The sequence below is a fragment of the Mustela putorius genome, unplaced genomic scaffold (assembly GCF_011764305.1).
Source record: "Mustela putorius furo isolate JIRA1106 unplaced genomic scaffold, ASM1176430v1.1 tig00001075_pilon_pilon_pilon, whole genome shotgun sequence".
NCBI lineage: Eukaryota > Metazoa > Chordata > Mammalia > Carnivora > Mustelidae > Mustela > Mustela putorius.
In genome coordinates, this window is record NW_025421560.1 from 352661 (window position 1) to 374336 (window position 21676).

General features: G+C 46.3%; 1 protein-coding gene across 13 annotated transcripts in view; it reads right to left on the reverse strand.

The window, feature by feature from the left end:
* Positions 1-13501: 13501 nt before the first annotated feature.
* TTC13 (tetratricopeptide repeat domain 13) overlaps positions 13502-21676 on the reverse strand; it is a 75569-nt gene continuing 67394 nt past the window's right edge. For 7 of the 13 annotated variants that reach the window (XM_045087232.1, XM_045087231.1, XM_045087227.1 and 4 more), the window contains 6 exons: positions 21265-21374; positions 18933-19068; positions 18255-18334; positions 16149-16227; positions 15920-15999; positions 13502-14290 (listed from right to left, as the gene is read on the reverse strand). In XM_045087232.1, the coding sequence (XP_044943167.1) occupies positions 14176-14290; positions 15920-15999; positions 16149-16227; positions 18255-18334; positions 18933-19068; positions 21265-21374 (600 nt within the window). In that variant the 3' untranslated portion in view covers positions 13502-14175. Of the gene's footprint in view, positions 14291-15919; positions 16000-16148; positions 16228-18254; positions 18335-18932; positions 19069-21264; positions 21375-21676 lie in introns of those variants that run through there. The other 6 variants (XM_045087235.1, XM_045087230.1, XM_045087228.1 and 3 more) reach the window with 3 other exon arrangements.

Genomic DNA, 21676 nt, shown 5'->3' on the forward strand with positions numbered 1-21676 from the left:
TTGAATTCCTAATTCCCAGTGTCTGGCACTTGGAGTTAGGGCCCAAGCTCCCACTTGGGAGGTGATTGGGTCATGAGGATGGGGCCCCCATGATAGTAGGTTGCCTTCATAAGAAGATGGGAGATCGTGTGCCTCTCTCGTTGCTCTTTGCCCCATGGGGGAGGAGGCAGCCATCTGCAAAAGGGCTTCAAATTCATGTCAAGTCTTTGGTTTATTAAGAGTACATAAAGGTAGCTAAAGGGAGAGAGAATGGGGAGGGGCGCAGATAAAAGTGGCTGTTGGAGAGGAGGGTGTGAAAGAATGGGCAATGATTTATGGGCTGAGAAGTCAAGGGAATTCCTCTCTCCTCTGAGCTGTTCTTGACTTCTAAGCACTCCTTGATGTGGAATGCATTTTCCTGCCTTCTGTCCCTCTCTTCAGGCTGCCCTGTCATTTGTGAAATGGGCTCCTGGTTCTCGGCTTCTAAACGTAGACGGCCATCCCAGCTGTCTCGGGGAGCTTAGTGGAATCTATTAGAGCTCTCTGCTTGGCAGGAGACACGAGTCTGTTTGTTCCCAGACCGCTTTCATCATTAGCCAGAGCTCAGGGACGGGGTCAGAACTTCATGTGGTAGAAAAGACAGGCTTCCGGTTACCATAATATTTTCACTCTATGCTCCCTGCAGGGATTGAATCTATGTCCTTAAACCCCTTGAACCTGAAATGCCACCGAAATACCAAGATGCTCTAAAAAAAAAAAAAAAAAAAAAGGAAACAAATATGGAAAAGTGAAAAGAGTTGTCTGTTACATTTCTGGAATTATATTTTACATTTTAATTCCTGTAAAAATATTGATTTAAATTCTGTGAAAATATAGAAACATGAAAATTGGCAAGGGCCGCGAGTCATTCACGTTTCCGGAGGGTGAGATGCTACGGCACACTGAAAATAGGAACGGTGCGCGCAGGCATCAGCGAACCGATCACCTCTCTACTGTCCGGCTGGAAGGGAGGTGCCTTGCAGCTCTTCCGAGGGCCCCTGCTTCTGAGTAAGTGAAAGTCACTGGCCGGTACCCAAGGGGAGCCCTCGATAAATACTTTTTTAAATGAGAGGTGGCTGGAGGGGAGCATCTTGCCGACAACTTGGCCTTCACGTTTCAAGCTGCGGTCCTGCTCACCACGTCTTCCTATAGACTGCGCAAGAAGCAACTTGTGTCACGTTTGCAATGCTCTACGCCATCTCTCTTGTCCACTTCCGCCCCGGCCACCATACAACGCCAGGTCTTCCCGTCCATCCTGGCGCAGCGAACCTTCCCACCTCCGCGCCACTCCCTCTGAGCCCATCCCTGCCAGCTTCTGCCTCCCTCCCTCCCAGCGCATCACCGGAGTCTCAGATAAGCAGGTCCATCCTTCCTTCTAGCTCTGTGCCCATCAGTCCATTCAGTTGGAAAACTCTTCTTCCTTGTGTCCACTCATCCAGATTCTACTGACTCTTGACCTTTTGGCTTAAATGCCATCTGGATGGAGGTCACCATGTCCCGTCTACACTGGAGGCTTTGGCATCCGTGACCACCAGCACAGTAGAAAGTATACCATAGGTGTTAACTGCAGATAAGGACAAGGTCAGGTGGCTCCAGGGACATCCATGAGACTCCAAGGAAGCCATGGTGGTCATGAGGTGGCTCTGTGCCCACCTGTGGGCAAGCTGTCCCCAGGGAGCCTCTCTGCCACCTCTTTGTCCCTCCTCCCTGCTGATCTGGTATCTCCAGCCTGGCCCCCTGCACATGGCCAAAGTCAGCTCCCTGTCCACAGGGTAAGGCGGAGCTCCTCTGCGTTCCTAGAAGAAGTGCTGCCCTAGAGACGCAGAAATATGGGCAGCTCTGATTAAGCTGTTAGGAAAATGCCATAAAACAGAGACCAGCGAGCTCAGGATAGATTTCAGACACATTACTATGTTCCTACATTAGTAACCAAGAGCTGGACGGCATCAGCCAGGGACAACGTCTGCACTCTTGCCTAAACCAGTCCCAAAGGGCAAAAGCCAGGCTTTCCGTGTATCATATATGTGGGGGCAAAGTCGAGGAACTTCTCAGCTCTTGCAAGGCTCTCCGCTCATCTGGCTCTGCCCCCCTGCACCACCCCCCACCCCAGCACCACCTCCTTCTGGGACAAAGGAGCCAGGGCTGGGGGACAATGCTGGGGCTTGTCTTGCGAGCTCCATACATACAGCGTTCGCCTCATGACGCGCCGAGCCGAGTTTCGGACACAGAACTAAACACTCTCTTTCTCATCTGGACACTTGGAGCCTGGTACTAATAAACCAGAGCATCTTGGTTATCAACTTGTCTGCTTTTCCTCAGAGCTTGAAATGTGTGGAGAAAGACAAGTGGCCCTTTGTTCTGCTGGGTACACTTGGAGCTGGCCGTCCTTGGCGCCAGTCTTTTCCCAGCTAGAAGGCTGCGCGTCCCTCCGGGAGGGGTTAGGGGGTGGGGAATGTCTCCGCAGAGCCATGATGTGGGCTCTGGAGCCAGACCACCAGTGCTTCCATCACTGTGCACATGCCGGGATGCAATCGCCCCCCGTGCCTCAGTTTCTAGATGTGTTCAGGTAGGAGAATGATTCTGAATCAGCTACTGCAGAAAGTCTGTATTTGGGTTTAAAGAGAGAAACCATGTATATAAAGTCCTGAAAAAGAGTGCCTGGCAGGGATGCCTGGGTGGCTCGGTCTGTGAGGCATCTGCCTTCTGCCGGGGTCATGATCTCAGGGTCCCAGGATCGAGTCTGGCATGGGGCTCCCTGCTCAGAGAGGAGCCTGCTCCCCCCAACCTCTGCTGCTCCCCCCATTTGTGCGCTCACTCTCTCACTCTCTCTAATAAATAAAATCCTAAAAAAAAAGAGAGAATGTTTGTTTACAAGGAGATTGTCACCCCCCAGCCCTGCCCTAACTCCCCCCACTCTTGGGGACTGGAGAGGAAGCATGGGAACTGCTTCAGATAGGCTTTAAAGGTCTCAGATAAGCTATAGAGTGGGCCTCAAGGGTGGAGGAGTGAACATCCAGGACACTGCGATCCTGGGAGGAGGGTAGGAAGGGAGGGAGGGAGGAAGAGGAGGGCTGCCCCTTGCAGGGGAGGAAGGTCAGAGCAGAGGAGGGGTGCCTGGGGGAGCTTGGTGGATGGGAGAGGGCTCAGGGTTCCAAGAGGGGCCCTGGCTTTCCCTGGGAGAGCTGCTGTTGCCCCAGGCCTCTCCAGTCTCAGAACATTAGGCAAGGGAAGGGGCGCCTGGGTGGCTCAGTCTGTTAAGCGTCGGACTCCTGGTTTCTGCTCAGGTCATGATCTCAGGGTCCTGAGATGGAGCCGTAGGTTGGGCTCTGGCCTCAGCGGGGAGTCTGCTTGAGATTCTCTCTCCCTCTGCCCAATCACCCCACCATGAGCTCACACACATTCTCTCTCTAAAATAAATAAATCTTTTCCTAAAAAAAAAAAAGGAAGGAAGGAAGAAAGGAAGGAAGGAGAGAGAGAAGAGAGCTTTAGGCAAGGAGCGTGGCCCCCAGAGAGATCCTCGGGTGGCACCCACCTATGAGAGCACAGCCTTCTGCCGTGGGGCCCATCCTAAATCCCTCAGACCAAGCTGTGGCTTAGCTAGGGGCACCTCTCAAGGCTCAGGGGCCTGGGCCCAGGAGGACAGACACCCGCTGTGGACAGGGCAGCCCGATGTGGGCAGAGATGTGGGGCACACAGGGTTATTCTAGGAAGGCCGGGCATTCTGGCCTTGTGAGGGACCAAAGCTGCCCTTCTCTCTCCAGGCGACCAAGATTGTTGGCTTGACCCAACTTCCATCCGGCTCCTGAAACTGTGGCCTGTCTTCAGCAAGAATCCTGTGAAATCTGTGCAGGCAGACACCCCAACCCCTGATGTTTCCTCTTCCTTAATTCACACCTATTTAGTTATAGATGCTCAGCAAATGTTTTTTTTAAGAATTTAAAGGACAGGGCCAGAATGGGAGATGTTACCTGCCATCCTTTCCGTAAGCATGTGTCCAGAGTGAGTGTGAGAGATGTATGAATCGGCTGTGCTCTTGGTAAACCTTGAGGGGCGGCAGAATACACCAACCTCCAAAAAACTATTTTGGTATAAGGATTATTTTGAGCTGAAGATAACTGAAAAGAAGTGAATGCAAGAAAAGTCCCCTGGTCTCCAACTATGTGCCTAAAAGCAGGACATCAGTTTACAAAGGTGTCCCTTCTACCACCTGGTGAGGAAGGACAAAGGCTAATGGCCTGAGACAGCATGAAGTCCTTATCGATGAAAATGGTATCGACTCTGATCTGCATAACAGACCTTACTGTAGATTTCCATGCTTCTCCTAGTACTCTCTCAAAACTCTCTTTCCCCACACTTTTTTCCCTTGTTTAGTGGAAGATGGTATTTAAGCCAGAGTTCTAAGCCACCTCAGCGTATCACTCATGTTTCCCTGAGTATCTTCCATGTATATGGGACGTATACATGTCAATAAACCTGTTTCGTTTTTTTTCTTCTTAGTCTGTCTTCTATTACAGGGGTCTCTGCCAGGAACTAATAAGGGAAGAGGGAAAATTATTTTTCCTCTGCTACAGTTTCAATTATTTCTTGTTCACTTTTCACAGAAGGAATATTTAAAAATACATCTGCCCTTCCAAAATGAGTTCTAAGTACAAGCCAACTACCTTGTGTAGTGCTGGACAGAAGAAAACACCATCTATACCCTGCTAGAAGAAAAAAAAAATTATATCTTATTATTGTTGTATTTGGAACACTTGTGTGGCTCAGTTGATTAAGCATCTGACTCTTGTTTTCAGCTCAGGTCTTGATCTCAGGGCTGTGAGTTCAAGCCTCACATTGGGCTCCACACTAGACATAAAAAACAAACAAACAAACAAACAAAAAAACCACTTCATTGTTGTTGTTGAACTTTTAGAGAGATGGTTTGTCAGACCTCAATATAGGATCTTCCTAAGGGACTTTCAAAGGTAATTTGAACCATGCTTAATATCCACCTTATACATGGCCCTCTATAATTAAGACAGAATAGAAACTATACCAGAATAGGACCATCCAGGAGAGCCACTGGAGACCTGGAACACTAGCTGGGATGCTGTTGGTCCTATAACAGAATTGGGGGGTGGGAAGGGTCTCAGATAGGCTGGCTGCAGTTGGACTGGGAAGCCACAGATGCCAGAAATCACAAATAAATCTTGACAAACTTGAATATGGGTTGAACATGAGGGCCAAAGAAAGGTGGAGGTAACATCCAGCAAACTCTGAGCTCAAGTAGCATGGAGAATGGTTGGGGGAAAGGCAGAAATCAAGAGTCAGGGGGGAAAAACTGAGTATTGGGAAAAGGAGTTGAATTTGGCTACACATATTGAGTTTGAGGGAATGGGGGTACACAGGGTTAGCATCTACCTGCAAACGCAAGGCTAGGGTTGACAGGGAGGTCGGCACCAAGAATTGTGTCAAGATGAGGGTTAAAACCATGAGAACAGATGTGGGACAAGAAAAGGCCAGGACAAAACCACGGAAGAACACAGTCCCTGTTAAGGATCTGACTGGGCATGGGAGGGCCCAGGTTGCAAAGAGAGTCAGGGATGGGGGTCGTGGGGGCCACCCTTTTTCAGCCATGCTTGGTGATGCAGCCAAATCATCTTTTAAAATGAATCTAATCAAGCCCTTCCCATGCTTTAAAATTTTCCTTCAGCAACTGCAAGATTCTCCACTTTCTTCTGCTCCACGCTTTCTATGCAGCCCTATCTATAAGCCATCCCAAGGATGCCATGTGCTTTCTCATCTCTGGTTCTTTTGTCCCAGTTTTTCTTCTTCTAGGAGGCTCCTTCCATCCTACCTAGCAAACTCCTACTTACCTGCCAAGGTCCAAAACACTCATCACCTCCTCTGGGTAGCCAACTCCCAGTAATGCACCATTAGGTCCTTTTGGTTTTCTCACAGCACTTTTTATGCTGTTTTTTAAAGTTACTGTCATTTTGTATTGTTATTATTATGTCTTCTTTCTGAATCAAGCCAAAGATCCAGCAGTGCAGGGTAGGGAAGCAGGAACAGGTACCAAAGTGGAGAGCAGAAGCCCTGCCAACACCAGGACCATGGACAGAGAAAGAGAAGGCATCAGAATGGGGGCTAAGAAGGAAACAAGAGACTGTCTGAAGCCGATGTTGGAGCACACTCTAGAACTAGCAGATCTGGGAGTGAATGACAGCATGTGGACTTGTAATTGCCTTGATTAGCTGGTGAGAAGGGTTTCCGGAAGTCCTCCCTGGTCTTCTAGAAGCTCTGCCTTCATAGGTTTGGGGAACAGAATGAGGCCTGACATACTAGTCTCACCTGAGATTTGATAAACATACTTTTCTAACCCATGTTGACCCTTCTTGTGGCTTTTCCAGATTTGATCCCACCCCCAAGACTCCTAGTAAAATCTTTACCAAAACCTCTTGTAGGATGCTCCCATCAGTGGCTTTAGTCTTTTTGAAGCTTCAAATTCCAGGTAAGTAATGGGAAAGGCTCTAACAACCTCTCTGTTAGTTCTCATTGAGTGAGAAACTCTCTGGATGTTTTTCTCGCTTCACCGTAAAGAAAGAAAACCAGTGGTTTATGTGGAACAATGTGATTGTCCTCTTACCCTCAAATATGTTTCTCTTTCTGACTTGCCCACATTTTTCAATAACACGTATCGCTAGAATTATTATTCCCAAGTTGAATGAGATGTTTAATTATGTCTTGAACAGCTTTTCAAGCTGATATGTAAAACAAGGTGACGGCAGGCTGGGAGCTTTTTCAAAATCTTGACTTTAAAGGAAGCATTTGAAGGGGATGTTACAGAAGTTTAAAAGTAGTTATTTCCCTAAATGATGCCTAAAAAGAGCCACTTTAGGTAAACTTTATTGCACTTGTTTTTATGATTTTATAAATTATAAAATATCTGATTCAGGATATAAGAGGATTCTTTTTTCATTTCCATTTCATGTAATTTTAGTTAATTTGTCAATCAAAATTAACTTTGATCATAGTTAAAAATTTAGTTTAAAAATTAACTTTGATCATAAAGATAATAAATTTCAACAAAATATTTGAAAAATAGAGAAAACTATATATAACTATGTAAACATAGTTTAATATAACTATGTAAACATTATATATAACTATGTAAACATTCGATTTTCTTTTTTACATGCATATGTGTGCAAACAACAAATATTCATAAAGCTATTTTCATTACATAATAAAGTTTTTATTATATAATTAAAAAATTGACTCTAACTTGCCCCTTTTACTCAAGAATGTTATGAACATTTTTCTAATTTTGTTAAATATTCTAACACATGATTTTAATAGTCATCTAGTATTCCAAAATAAGGGAATACATAATTTATTCAACCAAACCCATATGTTGGAACTTTTAAAAATACCAGAAGGAAGGTCCTTAGTAAGATTCACTGTTCTTGAAACAGAATCTCCCTCTCCCTCAGTGGGTGGGCGTGGTTCTGTACCGGTGATCCTGTCTCCCTGGCAACGGGGCAGGGCCAATCAGAGCACTCTACTTAAGAACCCAAGTAGAGACCAGGGAGACAATCTCTGGGCAGAGCACGTGCATGAACACACACACACACAGTCTTATTCTTTCACAATGTGATTTGAGGGACAGAATATAAACATCCTGGTTTCTTTCCAGATGGCCCCTCACTTTGGGTCCTTTCCTGAGGCCTGGCTTTAGGAAACACAAGGGCCAGGCTGTCCTTGTAGGAAATTCTCCCCTTTCTCCTAAGTTAGCTTGCAAGGGTTGCCTTTGGAGGGTTCTGTGTAATGATAAAGGAGTAAACTTTAAAGGAGTAAACATTTTTATGGGTACAGACTGCAATGCTTTTCTCCAGAAAAGTCATGTCTGCCTGTGAGTTTCTTGGATTTTGGCACGGAGGCTCTTCACTGGAGATGGATCTCGCTAGGAAGCATGTGGGCTGTTTAATATTACGTGCTAGCCGAGGGAAAGATGCAAACATATCCATTTGCAAGGTATCAACAGAGCCTTAAGTTGCATTCCCAGGGGTGCACATTGTAATCATAGTTGACATGCGTGGGCACAGGACTCAGTACAGTGGAATTTTCCTTTAGGGAGGCCGAGGCTAGGGTAATTTTCCCGACTAATTTGGAGCAGAGAACTATTCCTGTAAATGGTAGTAATCCAAGCCCATTTGCCAAGAGGCAAGGACTTATGGGCTTGTTTCTGTCATCTATGCTCATTTTAGCCGTGAAATGTTAATTTCTGGCTCCCTGGTAAGGGGGTCTCTCTGGAGAAGGACCAGAACCCAATAAAATGGAGGAAGGTCTCTGCAGAATATTCCGTAGCTACACCCACTGTATGGACTGTAGATGTTATGACCCCGTTCTTCACGAGTCCTCACAGTCAAACCTTCCATGATTTGCTCTTTTCACTTGCCATCTTGCTTCTCGTTATTTCCAACCATTTGTTTCCTAGCTGGGTACTCTGCCTTTCCACCAGGGCAAAGTGAAAAATCTTAAGGGAAAGGACCTCATGTATTAATCAGGGTCTGGCTGGACCCTACAGCTCAGGCTGCTTTCCTCATGCTCCTTTATAAGGAGAGATTCCTCAGTGTCTCTTCGGGCTCTCGGGTATCTGCTAAGGGACACCTAGACAGGACCACCCCATTTTACAAACAGGGAATCTCTCTAGTGAGTTCCCTGAAGTTAGCAGTTGGCCCTTTCCCCAGACTTTAAAATTGGCTTGTTTATAATGCTCCGACACCAAAGTAATGAAACTAAATTAAGGCCAGAAGTGTCTATCAAGGCATGGACTGAATCATTTGTCTACACTCAAGACAAGAGCTCCCTGTTGCTCTGGAGGGCATTTCATTGAACCCCACTACTGAGCCACTCTCGAAGAAGCATTCCAACATGTCGGTGTCACCTCTCCCATTGCCCTCTGTCATTGCCCTCTCCTATTTGGTCATAATTACTCAAGAGATGACTGTTGAGGTTTAAAGACACAGGCTCTAGGTCAGTCTGGCAAGGTTCAAATCCCAGCTCCATCGTCTGGAGGCTGTGTGATCTGACGTTTTCTCTGCTTCCATTTTCCCACAGGTGCTATTTGCTGTCACGCTCCACATGTCTCACATAAGGACTAAATGAGGTAATACCAGCAAGTGCTTAACACAGTGCCTGCCAAATTGTGAATGTTCCACAATTCAGAGCTATTATTATTATTTACTTGTCTATTTTTTCTTTATTAAAGATTGTATTTATTTGAGAGAGACAAAGAGAACAAGTGGGTGGGGAGAGAGGGAGAGGGAGAACCAGGTTCCCCACTGAGCAGGGAGCCCTGCTTGGGGCTTGATCCCAGGACCCTGGGATCATGACCTGAGCGAAAGGCAGAGGCTTAACCAACTGAGCCACCCAGGTGCTTCCCTACTTGTCTATTTTTTTAACTTGGCTGTGAATGTGCAGAGACTGTGTCTTCGTTGTTTTTGTTTCCCGGCATTTAGCTCAGTACCTGGCACCCATGGTGGGTCAATGAACATTTGTGGGTTGGATGGCTGGGATGAATGACTGACGGAATGAATGAGCTAGAGACGGACACATTTTTGCAAGCAGTGTCCATGTCCCATCTTGTTCCTTTTTCTTCTATTCTGTTTTCTTGTATCGGAAGGACAGGTGTAATGCTGCAAAAGGTGCACAGAGAAAGGTTTTCGTGGCACATGCTCTTCCTCATCTCTGTCAGGCAGACACCACTTCCCTTGTCTACTATGTGATGATCTGAGAGCCATCTTTTAGCCATTGTCACCAATGGTTTTCCCGGTCTTCATGTATAATGAAGAAGGGAGACTAGATATTGAGCTACAGGGATTAGGCTATGTCATGGAAAGCGTGGTTCTTCTATAGGATCTGTTTTCTAAGGATGCAAATTGCTACAGATACAGCCATAAGCAAAAAGAAATAGTAGAAAAACACATACATGGAGTAAAAATAGAGATGTACGGGCCATATGATCTCATACCTGAGGGTCAAGGTTACCTCTTGGGTAAGGCAAGGGCTGCTGCTGAGATTAGGGAAGAGTGCACGGTGGGTTTCAGCTGCATCTGATGGTTTCTGAAGCCAGGTGGTGAGCCCCTAGGTGTTCACGTGTCATTTTTTATACTTTGTATGTTTCACATATTTCTTAATAAATCAGAATTGACAGCCAAAGATCACGAAGACAGTTGAAATACAAATGACTAATAAACGCAAGAAGAGATGTTCAAGTTGGATGGGAGAGGAAGCGATATCTACCGACCTGTGTATCATCGACATAGATGTAGATATACGGGGGTGGGGAGACAGAGATATCAAGCAGAAAGAAACCTTAGGCAAAGCAGATAATAGCGCTACCAGCAAGGGAAGTACCCCTGCAGGGACAGCTTTCCTCTTATTGTGCTTCTGGAGGGCACCTGGAGGTCCAGAGGACAAGGCAATCAGTCAGACTCACACAATTTGCCTTCAGCTCCCAACACTAAGGACAGAGAGAGGGATTTCAAAGGCTCTCCAGAGAGTGTTTGAGTTTTGCTTGTCTACTCCAAAGAGGGAGAGAGAGGAAAAAGCAAAGTTGTGAAGCAGGGGAGAAAAAGCCTCAGTGAGTCCCTGGTACAAACAGGGCGCGTGGCTGGCCTGAGGAGGAGCATGTGACTTGGTATTAGGACTGTGGGTTCAAGCCCCACACTGGGTGTAGAGATAACTAAAAGAAATAAATTAAAAAAAAAAAAAAAAAGGAGGAGTGTGTGGTTAGAGGCTATGGGTTTCATTTTAGGGCAGCAGTGAAAGGCCAGGAGGGATTTAAATGCAGCCGCAAGAAGACAAACCCGAGACTACAGAAGTGATCCAGCAAGAGTGCAATCTGGGGAGGTAGCAATGCTGCCAAGGAAGAGTGGGGTGCAGTTTTGTAGGAGGGACGTTAGAGCTGCCTTTAGCAAGGACAGTGTTGACCTCGAGGAAAAGAGTTGAATTCTGGGTGACATTTCTGGACTAATCCATGGTCCCCTCTAACACGTTTCAAATTCTCCAATGGATAAAGGGATTCTGAGACCAACAAGTAGAGGTAGATGAGTTATCTGAAGTCCCTGTATTAGTAATAGCTGTAGTGTGAGAGAACCAACCCCCAGGCACACGACTGAACCGACCTGCGTTGGGAACACAGCCTCTCATGCTCGCACCTGACCGGGGCAGAGAGGCAGCCCTAACGCGGGGTTTCTAGATTCTTCATCACAGAGCCAGAGGGGGAAAGAGGCTGAGGAAGTCACCCACATACCAGGAGGGCCTTAACTCTACACCATAAAATCAAACGGGTAAGGGTCGCTAACAAGGCAAAACCCAAACACAGACAAAAGAAACATGGTGGTCTTGTTTCCTCAGAATGACCAGAAAGTTTTTTTTTTTTTTTAATATTTTATTTATTTGACACAGAGAGAGAGATCACAAGTAGGCAGAGAGGCAGGCATAGAGAGAGGAGGAAGCAGGCTCCCTGCCGAGCAGAGAGCCCGATGTGGGGCTCGATCCCAGGACCCTGAGATCATGACCCGAGCCGAAGGCAGAGGCTTAACCCACTGAGCCACCCAGGCGCCCCGTGACCAGAAAGTTTTGATATGAAATTTTAAGGGTAAAAGCGAACTAAATTCTACTTTTTAAGAAATAAATTAATGTTTTTTTTTTTAAAGCTTTAAACAGGGGCGCCTGGGTGGCTCAGTCGGTTAAGCATCTGCTTTCGGCTCAGGTCATGATCTTGGGATTGAGCCCTGCCATCAGGCTCCCTGCTCAGCGGGGAGACTGCTTCTGCTTCTCCCATTCCCCCTGCTTGTGTTTCTTCTCTCGCTGTGTCTTTCTTGGTCAAATAATAAGTAAAAACCTTAAAAAAAAAAAAAAAAGCTTTAAACAGAGAACAGCTTGTAGGATGGAAATGTGACTGGTTTTTATGTGCAATTTTTCAATTTAATACTGAAGAGGTGATGAGAAACTTCAAATATCATGATATAAAAACACATTTCAGATCTTCCTGGGACAAGAGCCCTCAAAGACGGGAACGGGAGTGCTAGTAGTTAGTACCTTCTTGGTCACCAAACAGAACTACTTGTAATATTTTGTTCAGACCACCGCCAATTGGGCCCGAGCATTTTGGGACTTGGGGCAGAAGATGGAATGTTCTCCCAAAACATCTTGAAGTCATAGAATTTGGCATGTTAGTATATCTGATGATGTGATGATCACCTTATCTGAATGAGGAGAAACTGAGCTATCTAAATAAAAACTGAAATGTAGGAATTTGGAGATGGTTTCAAGAAAAATATGTTCTAATTCTGGGGTTTAGACATTATTGTCATATTTTAGAAAAGTCAAAGGGCGCCTGGGTGGCTCAGTCGGTTAAGCGTCTGGCTCTTGGTTTCAGTGCAGGTCAGGATTTCATGGGTTGTTGAGAGAGCAAGTGTGGTACGGGGCTCGGCACTGAGTGGGGAGCTGCTGGGAGATGCCCTCCTCTGTCCCTCCCCCCACTGATGCAACTAGGCACTCTCTCTAAAATACATAAATCTTAAAAAAAAAAAAAAAAGGAAAGAAAAAAAAGAGAAAAAAGGATGGTAGCTGCCATGTTGCTTTGCCATCCCGTACAGCGTCTCTGGGCACAGCCCTTTGGTGGTTTCGAAAGTCATCAGCCACACCAGTTTGGTCAAAACAGCACAAAGCTGAGAGCACAGGGAGAAGGGACAGACAGGAAGGCGCCCTGTCATGCGTTCTCTGAGTCTTGAGAAGAGCCTGTGATTGGAATCTTTGGTCCTGCAGGCCACAGTGGGGCAGGGCAGGCCTGGGCAGAGTGGCCTGGCTGTGCGGCTGGAACCAGCACCAGGGAATCAGCAGCCCGGGGGCCTGGAGCGTCAGTGCCCGCCTAGAGTCTCAGCCCTCTCCTCTGCGAAATGAAAACGGACGTTTGTCTGCGGTGAGCATCAGGCTGGGCTCCAGAGGAAAACGGACCTGGGGGTGTGCAATGTGTCATCGGGTGTGGTGTGCCTGACACGTGGGGTCACTATTCCCCAGCCTCAGAGGAGACGAGAGCAGCGGCTCCACTCTGGGTGTCCTGGAGCCCGTGTCAGGAGTCGGGTGGGCACAAGTCCGAAGGGCAGGTCGTCGCGATCAAACAGCCGTGGTCTGGCAGGTAACTGCTCCCGTCCAGAGGGGACTATGCTCGGCATGAGCCCCGACACCCCGGGACACTGGCCTAATACTCTTACGTGAGATTTCAAGAGCAAAACGAAGTAGCAGAAAGCAGCGAATAGTTTAACTCTTTAACAAAAACCAAAGAAAAATGAAAGTGATTTGGAAATGGCAATGACTGAACGAACCCATTACTCACTGTCATTTACCCTGTCTTGGGGGAAGAATAATCCAGTCATGTTCTGGTGGTTCTTACACCCGAAAGGGAAACCAGGTCACAAAATAAAAACATACATAATCCAGTGTCAAAAACTGGTGATTTATAGCAATCACCCCTCGTTTATTTTTTCCAACACAGAGAAAAAAAACAAACAAACATGGTTCAATAATTCAGTGTTTGGGTCACTGGCAAATACTGTCAAATACTGTCATTCAAATAAACATTCCCGGGGGTGAGCTCTGCGGTGCGTGGTGACGGCGCATGAGTCTTCCATCATTCAAACACAATGGAGAACCCACTCGTGAAGATTACGTGAGTGTGAAAAACATGATGCCTTATCCCAATGTGCATAAAAAGGCCTTTGAAAAATATCCCGCTCTTTCAAGGAATGAAAACACTCCGTTTTGTTGTTGGTTTCATTCCTCTTAATGATTACTTTTTGGTTTTTGAAGTCAACTTTTTTGCTGTGAGAGGAGTTTTAGGGCTTTGTAAGTGGAAACCAACAAGGCCACTGGCCTCTGCACACACTTTCCTGCCCCAACATAGAGCTTTTTTGCCCCCCTCCAAAAAAACCCTCTTCCATGATTTTTGTTATGGTTCCAAAAGTAAAGAAAATGATTTCAAGTATTCAATTCCTATCAAAAATTGGTATCAAAAGTAATAAAGGACCTAGTTTCTTTATAATTCCATGTTTTAAAAAATAACTTAAGCAAGAGGTCCGGCCCTTTACTTGTATAAATACCACAGCGTAACTAGAGTTTCTTAAGACAACGTGGAGAGGAGTCTGTGTTTAGCACCTCGATCATTGATCTTAATGTTGGGAACGTCTCTGACACGGATGGGAGAGTCTTATAAGAAGGTGAAATACTGGAAAAGAAAAACACAAAGAAGGAATATGAAGATAACACAATTTCACAAAAAAGGCATTATTCCTATTTTAATATTCTCTTTCCAGTGACCCCGTGTGTACGCTGTAAGACAATTCTACAAAAGCAGGGAGGAGCTGTGAACAGAACAGATGCCCATAGGGCCGGGGACTTCTGTCCAGAGGCTCCCATAATGGGCTGCTGGCCAGTTCAGCCAGAATGTTTGCAAAGGAAAATTCAGCACTGCTGTACGTGTGATTGTTCACACATGTCCCGCCAGGGAGCCACTGGACTTGAACCAGAGACACTGGGTCCAGGCCTGCCTCGCTCCGTATTGGCTACAGCCCTTTCCCCCCCCCCCCCCCCCCCCCGCCCGTATCAGTAGCACCAGCACAGTGTTCTTAAGTCACAGAGGGGCTCTGAGCCCAGAACAAGATCATGCATGCCAGAGGGCGGTGTGAAATGTACCTGCACAGCGGGAGGCAGGCTTTTATTCATTCTTAAAGAACTGTTGGAAGGTTCATACTGTAAAACTAAGGAAGTGACAGAAGCAAGATGTTTGACGCTATGGTCATATTTCTAAAACACACGTGAGCCAGTAATCCCGAAACAGGAACACACTGGAGCGAGATGCGACTGTCAGAAGAGATCATTACAAGGCTAGTGGTGCACTCACACACTGAACAAGAGTACATGACAGACCTTAATTTCTCTGTTTTAAACAGAGCACAAATTTATCTGGCCATTTTTAGAGCAGTTGCTGTGTCCTACAGATGGGAAAGGCAAAGTTGGAGGGGGTTATCATGGAGAAAACATGGAGGAGCAAGAATGAAGGTCAGTGACGTGTGCTTGTTCTTTATTAACTATTAAAGCATCTGAGCATCTCTCTCTCCCAGTCAAATAAATAAAATCTTAAAAAAAAAAAAAAAAAGAAAGAAAACCATCTATGGGTTTAATTTCATCCCAAAATGAAATTTTGGACTCACGTGGACTCCTCGTCCACACTACAATGAAGTACCACCTTCTGAAAATCTACCGTGGGTAAAAATGTGCTCCCACTCAGAGTAAGTTCGAAATGGGTCCAGCTCACAGTTTTCAAATTCCTCCCTGAATACTGAACCAAAGAGTTTGGGATAAAGGGTAAATTAGCCAAGAGTGAGAAATGCCTGATTGTACAAAGAGGACGTGTGTCACTTTCCGTTCACAAACCTTTTTACTTGTTTATTTTTATCCGTAGACTCACCCTTTCAGGGGTTCTTTCTTTCTCTCTTTTTTTTTTTTAAAGATTTTATTTATTTATTTGACAGAGATCACAAGTAGGCAGAGAGGCAGGCAGAGAGAGAGGGAGAAGCAGGCTTCCCACTGAGCAGAAAGCCTGATGCGGGGCTGGATCCCAGGACTCTGGGATCATGACCTGAGCCGAAGGCAGAGGCTCAACCTACTGAGCCACCCAGGTGCCCCTCTTTCAGGGGTTCTAATTGACAGGAGAACACCTCAGCCTTGGAAAACGATTGCACTCCTTGCAAAGAATGAACTCAGGGAAGGGGGCGTACTCCCAGAGTCACACAGCGAGCTCCAAGAGCAATAGGATGTCCCCAACCCCCTTTACTGACCGTCACCAAGTAATTACCTTTTTAGGTTCATCCAGCTTTTGGCTATTTTGCTAAAGGCCTCTGAACCAGGAGCTGTCATAGCTTCAAAGTCAACTAACTGAAAAAGAAAGAAATTTAGGAATGTGATTAATTTGGAGGAGAGAGGCTCACTCTGAGAACAGTTTCACCTCTGGGTCTTAGCACAAAAATCCGAGGGCTGGGATTTGAACACACAGCCAACCACCTGCCCTTCCAGCTTCGACGTACCTTCCCTTTGGGGATTTTTCCTGCTACTTCTTTTCCACTTGCCATCAGTGCTCCCACGATCACGGAGTACGCTATTACACTATGCAAATAAAGAATAATTACCAGTCAGTCCTGGTTTTTGAGCAGGGGTTATATGAAAAGCTCATTATGGATTTTCTATCATAAAAGATGAGATTTTACTTAAGAAGTCCTTAGAAATTAAACTAAAAAATATTAAACTTAAAAATATTTACTAACAAAAATATTTAGATTCATTATTTTAAGGGTAAATGTGACCCAGAATGTTCTTTTTTTGAGGAAAGAAGGTGTTTCTTTTAATTAGGAGTTTTCTTATACTTGGTTTTTCTATTCTTATGAAATAATGAATTAGAAGATCGGTCTGCTTCTATTTCTAGCAACTTCACAAGGCTTGGCTTTTAAAATGCACGTATACGATATACTTTGTAATACAAACATATTAATCTTATTGTTTAAGCATTAAACACTGCGGTCCCCAGAGAAGAAAAGCAGAATGCAGTCTCAGAAGCATCAAGAGACTGGTTTGAGGACTGAGGTGTTATATAAACTCCCCTCTTGGCCTATAACAAACTCATTCCTGCTTCCGACAGACCAACTACACACCGGCCATGTGTGCCCGTGCAAGGCCCTCAGCGTAAAGATAACCAGGAGGCGCTCACCTGAGAGCAGGCTGGCCGCGGAGGCAGAAGCAGGCATGCCACCGACAAAGCCTGAACATGCAGTGAGTCAAGCCTGGGGGGGCGCCCATGGAAAGACCCCATGGAGGCCAAGGGCACGCGAGCTGCATCTCCAGGGCCCAGGTGGGGCCCAGGGGGTTAGAAGGGAAGGAAGGGAAATGACTGGCACAGAGGCAGGGCCCACGTGGACACGAAGGTGTGAGGACACGCAGGGAGGTGTCCTGGAGGACCAATGGGAGGGCCTTTGAGAAGTCCCAAGACAAACCAGGACAGGACACAGACACACACTGTGCCCACTGTCCCTGAGCTTGTACCTGAGGCACCAGGTATGAAGAACTGGGGCAAAGATCCTGAATCTCTACACTGTATACCCGAAGCCGATATAACACTGTATGTTAATTATCCTGGAATTAAAAACAAAAAACAAAAAACAAAAAACTGGGACAGAGAGGGGAGGGAGAAAAGCTTAGAAGCAGGGAGATAAGTCAGAGAGCACGGGGTGACACGGGTCTGAACTATGGCTGTAGCTCTGAGCACAAGAGGACTGAACCAACGGGACCAGGGACTGTAGAGCCGCAGGCTCTTAGGGAAAGAGTGTACGGGACGAGAGCTGCTCTTCCTTCCCCTTCACCTCCTTCCTCCTCTGTCACCAGGAACCAGCAAAGGTGCTGTGAGGACCGACAGGAAACTGCTGGGTATCCGCACGGCACCTGCCTAAGTGCTCGATCAAAGGGGGTGCGCGGAGGGCGTGGGCACATCAGAAACTCCACGCCTGCGAGTAACCGTTAGGCGGATACTGCAGTGTTTATGTGCCTCGCTGGTTTCCAGGCCTAAACTGTAACAACATTTACTACCACGTTGAAGAGAGTTTTACTTTTCAAGCGTTGAAGACAAGAACATTAGCTCCAACATCTTAAATTCAGATTTCATGATCTATGGCGCATCGTACTGGCTGACAGAGAACAGGCAGAAACCCTGGTGTTGACGACACTGGGAAGTTCCTGATGGCTTCAGCAGCAGCAGGAAGGGGCTCGTGGCAGCGCAGGCGGTACAGAGCAGATGAAGTGTGGGGGCTGGAGGTCGAGGGATGGACAAGAACCGGGGGCAAGGGGAGAAGAGCGCAGGGTGACAGTCTGGGCCGATCAGGGAGGGCGACGCACGCACACAGTAGGCCTTCAAGCCACTTGAGCTGTCGAATGAATGGACCCCAGCCTGTAAAACGTTTCATAATTCCTTTGATGGTGTGGTGGGTCAAGAACGTAATTTCTGGGTGGATTTTGAAAAAAAAAAAAAGGGGGATTTCTTACGATTGCTTGGGGTACTTTTGTACCCATGGCCACAACCAGCACTGCAAGCAAAAAAGAATGTGTTCTTCAGTGTAAAAACTTTCAGATTATAGGTTATCACTCACCTGGACCCTCGAGAGAGTGGCATTAGGTTATAAAAGTAATAAACTAAGGATAAGATTAAGTTGCAAACAGCATCGGCCTCCTGGAAAAAGAGAAGACACGCGCTCATGAGTTTAAAAGCTAGATTATAAACTAGTTTTTCACAAGGTGACAAGACATAAGAAAAACTTACCTTGGGAAGAGGACTAGTTCACTTTTCTCCTATGGGAACCTCCTTTCATATTCTTGGATATTTTATACTCTGCGCTACCATTTTTTCCCTAACGAAAGGGCATATATGCGGTTCGGTTTAGGGCAATGTCTTCCGAGCAGTTTTTAAAACTGAAACCTTTTCAGGCACCGGGGTGGATTGGTCAGCTAAGCACCCAACTCTTGGTTTCGGCTTAGGTCTTGATCCCAGGATCCTGAGATCGAGCCCCGCATCGGGCTTCCTGCTCAGCAGGGAGTGTGCCTCTCCCTTATACTCTGCCTCTGTGCATACACTCTCTCTCGCAAAGAAATAAAATCTTTAAAAAAATAAATAAATAAATATGGGAACTGTTTCTACAAGAATGTTAAGAAGTCACTGAAAGCCGATCTCAAGCGTAAGATTCATACTACCCCCGGCCGGGTAGAGGCTTTGCAAAGGTCACTGGTGAATGCTAGGAAGCAGGGATAAAATGGAACAAACAGAAGCCTACCCCAAATTCTGATGAAAGAATCAGTACTTTTCCTTTTGCTGTGAGGTCTTTATAAAGTGCGTCTATCTCAGCATGATAGAATTGTGTTCGTTCTTCTGTGGTTTGCGTTTCCACAGAAAACAGTATGTTGCCAACCCTAAAAATACAACAACATGTGTCAAAGGCACGTATTATACAATTCAACAAGCCAAACACGGGGAGTAAAAAGAAGAAAGGAACTGGTGGGCTGATGTGGCACAAAACATAGCTGAGAACGTGTCCCACCTTTCTAACCACACACACTGAGGTATGTTCCGTACGTAGGCAAGTTTTCCATAAAACACGGTATTTTGTTCGGTCTAAACATGCGTACATACTACAGGAGCTTAAGCTACTACAGAAGGAAGTAACTACACAGGGTCAAGAATGAATGCAGACTAAAGACTTTCTCAGACAGCCACCCTGCTATAATTGAAGACCAGAGCCAGAACTGTGTGTAGAAGTAGTTCAGGGACTCTACTGTGTTTTTTTAAAACCTCTGCTGCATGCTTAGCTTAGCTCCACTCCAGGCTCTACAGAGGAGACAAATACAATACAACAGACATTACTATACAAATAAATGGCTCTTAGATCCTATAAAGAGGAGTGTGGCAGAGCTGCTACGTTTACCGAGGAAGGAGGGAGACCTGAGGCCATGAATTATTTTAAGACCACGCACAAGGCGATCACACAGCACGTCAGGGTTCAAAAGCAGCAGATCAGGTCCAGTTTGGAAGATATTTAAGACAACAGGAAATGCTTCACAGGGGAAGGGGGAAGGGGCCTGAATGTGAGATTCAGGATGGAGGAAGAGAGGCTCAGAAACAGGAGGTGGGAGGTGACCTCAGGGAACAAGCAGTCCAGCCGAGTTAGCAGGCCAAATTCTGGCAGGAAAACAGCGTAGGCAAGCAGGAAATGTTGCAAGGGCCACATTATGAAAGGCCTTGAGTGCCCGGCAAGGGAGCTGGTCCTGGTATCCACGGCATGGGGAGGGTATGGGGTGGGGAGTGGCTTAACAGCCTGTGGAATGGGGCCTCAGGGACACTGACAAAGCACTGTAAGCCACCAGGAGATCAGGGACAGAGGCACCAGAGACTACTCGAGAGGACCCAGGGCAGGAGGTAACAAATACGGTGAGACAACAGGGAGAGAAGCCACATTTCGCAGGGAAGGAACCTGACGTACTCTTTCATACCACCGTTCCTTTCTGCCTGGAGCTACCATCTGATGAGATCTGTATCTCACAAGTTGGTGGAAAGGCAGGGGAGTCATTTTTACATTACTAGCAAGCCCTGGAATTCCTTCCGGGGTAGAGAGGGTTGGGAAAAGTCACAAAATCTGGAAGTTACTAAGCTGGTGCTTACTCATGGAGGCCTGGGTAGGTTCTGACAAAGAACTTGACAGAGAGGCTCCTGTGGTTTGAGAGTAAAAGCATGTAAGAAAAATGTAGCCCCGGAGACCGAGGCAAGTCACAGCATACGATGGAGCCGGCAGAAATCAAGCTGGAGGTCCCAGTGCGGGAACCCTGCAGGCCGAGCACACTGAGGGATGCCTGCTGTGGGGGAGGGGCGAGCATCCTGCCCGGATTCAAGGGATATGGAGGCTCCTGGATGAAGCTTGGGCTTCAGAGACAAATCAGACTGGTTAATGAAAAGTCACTGCGGGGCTATTTATAAAGTGAAAAATGAGAAAGACTCTAAAATGGTCAATGTCAAAAAATGTATAGGAGAAATTCTATAAGACCCACAAAATGGAATACTACGCAAGCATTACAAACACAACAATAAAGGAAAATGTTCATGATAAAGTAACTGTAAGACACAAGAGGAATAGATTATAAAACAATATGTGGCGTATAATCTGTTTTTAAAGAAAACAACTCAGTGATTTTATTTTCTATCTCTGCTTATCTGTGTATTCTAAGTTTTCCATAGTAAGGCTGCACCGCTCTCAGAATATACTAAAACCTGTATTTAAAAACTTATAATGGCCTTCAGTCTGCCAACCCCTCATCTCTTTTCATTTTATTACTAAAAGTGTTGCCCACAAGGAACGTGAAGAACCCGGAAGAATGCTTTCCACGTTCGATATGATACCCGGTATCTAGAAAGCCGTTAGATCCAACAAGGTCAGAAAACGTATCTGCTGGCAGAGTAGCCTACAAGTCACATTAACAAAATAAGTAGTTTATAGCTACATGCTGGACCTTGGTAATTTTCGTTTTAGGATAAAGCAGAAGCCAGTGTGTCCAACCTCCCGGGGCAGTACCAGACGCCAGCCCGCCCTTATACTCCCACTTAGGAAGCATACATACTTGTCTCCTGTAATGGTGATTGTGAACCCATCGTATTCCTTCCCTTGCTCTTTGAGGCTGGGAACTTTTGTGTTCACCGTGAACCCATCCTTCGTTTTAGTATTAAACTGCTTTCAGGGAAAAAAAAAATCACATTACTAGTGTGAAATTCACTGTAAACCCCCAGGAGGTCATCTGTAGCGGTGACTCTGCCTTCCACATCTTGGAGAAGTGTCACAGAAGTTCCTACTTCCAGAGGCCACGAGCACGCACGCCTGTCCGGTGACCGAGGACGCCTCTACCTGTCCCCAGGGCCCCACACGAACTCCAGGCCTCCACCAGAGGCCGGCACAGAGCCTCAGTCACACGCTCCCTCAGTCAGCGGCGGCCCTTCTGAGAGTGCCCTTTGGGTTTTCCTCATGGTCTTTATTGG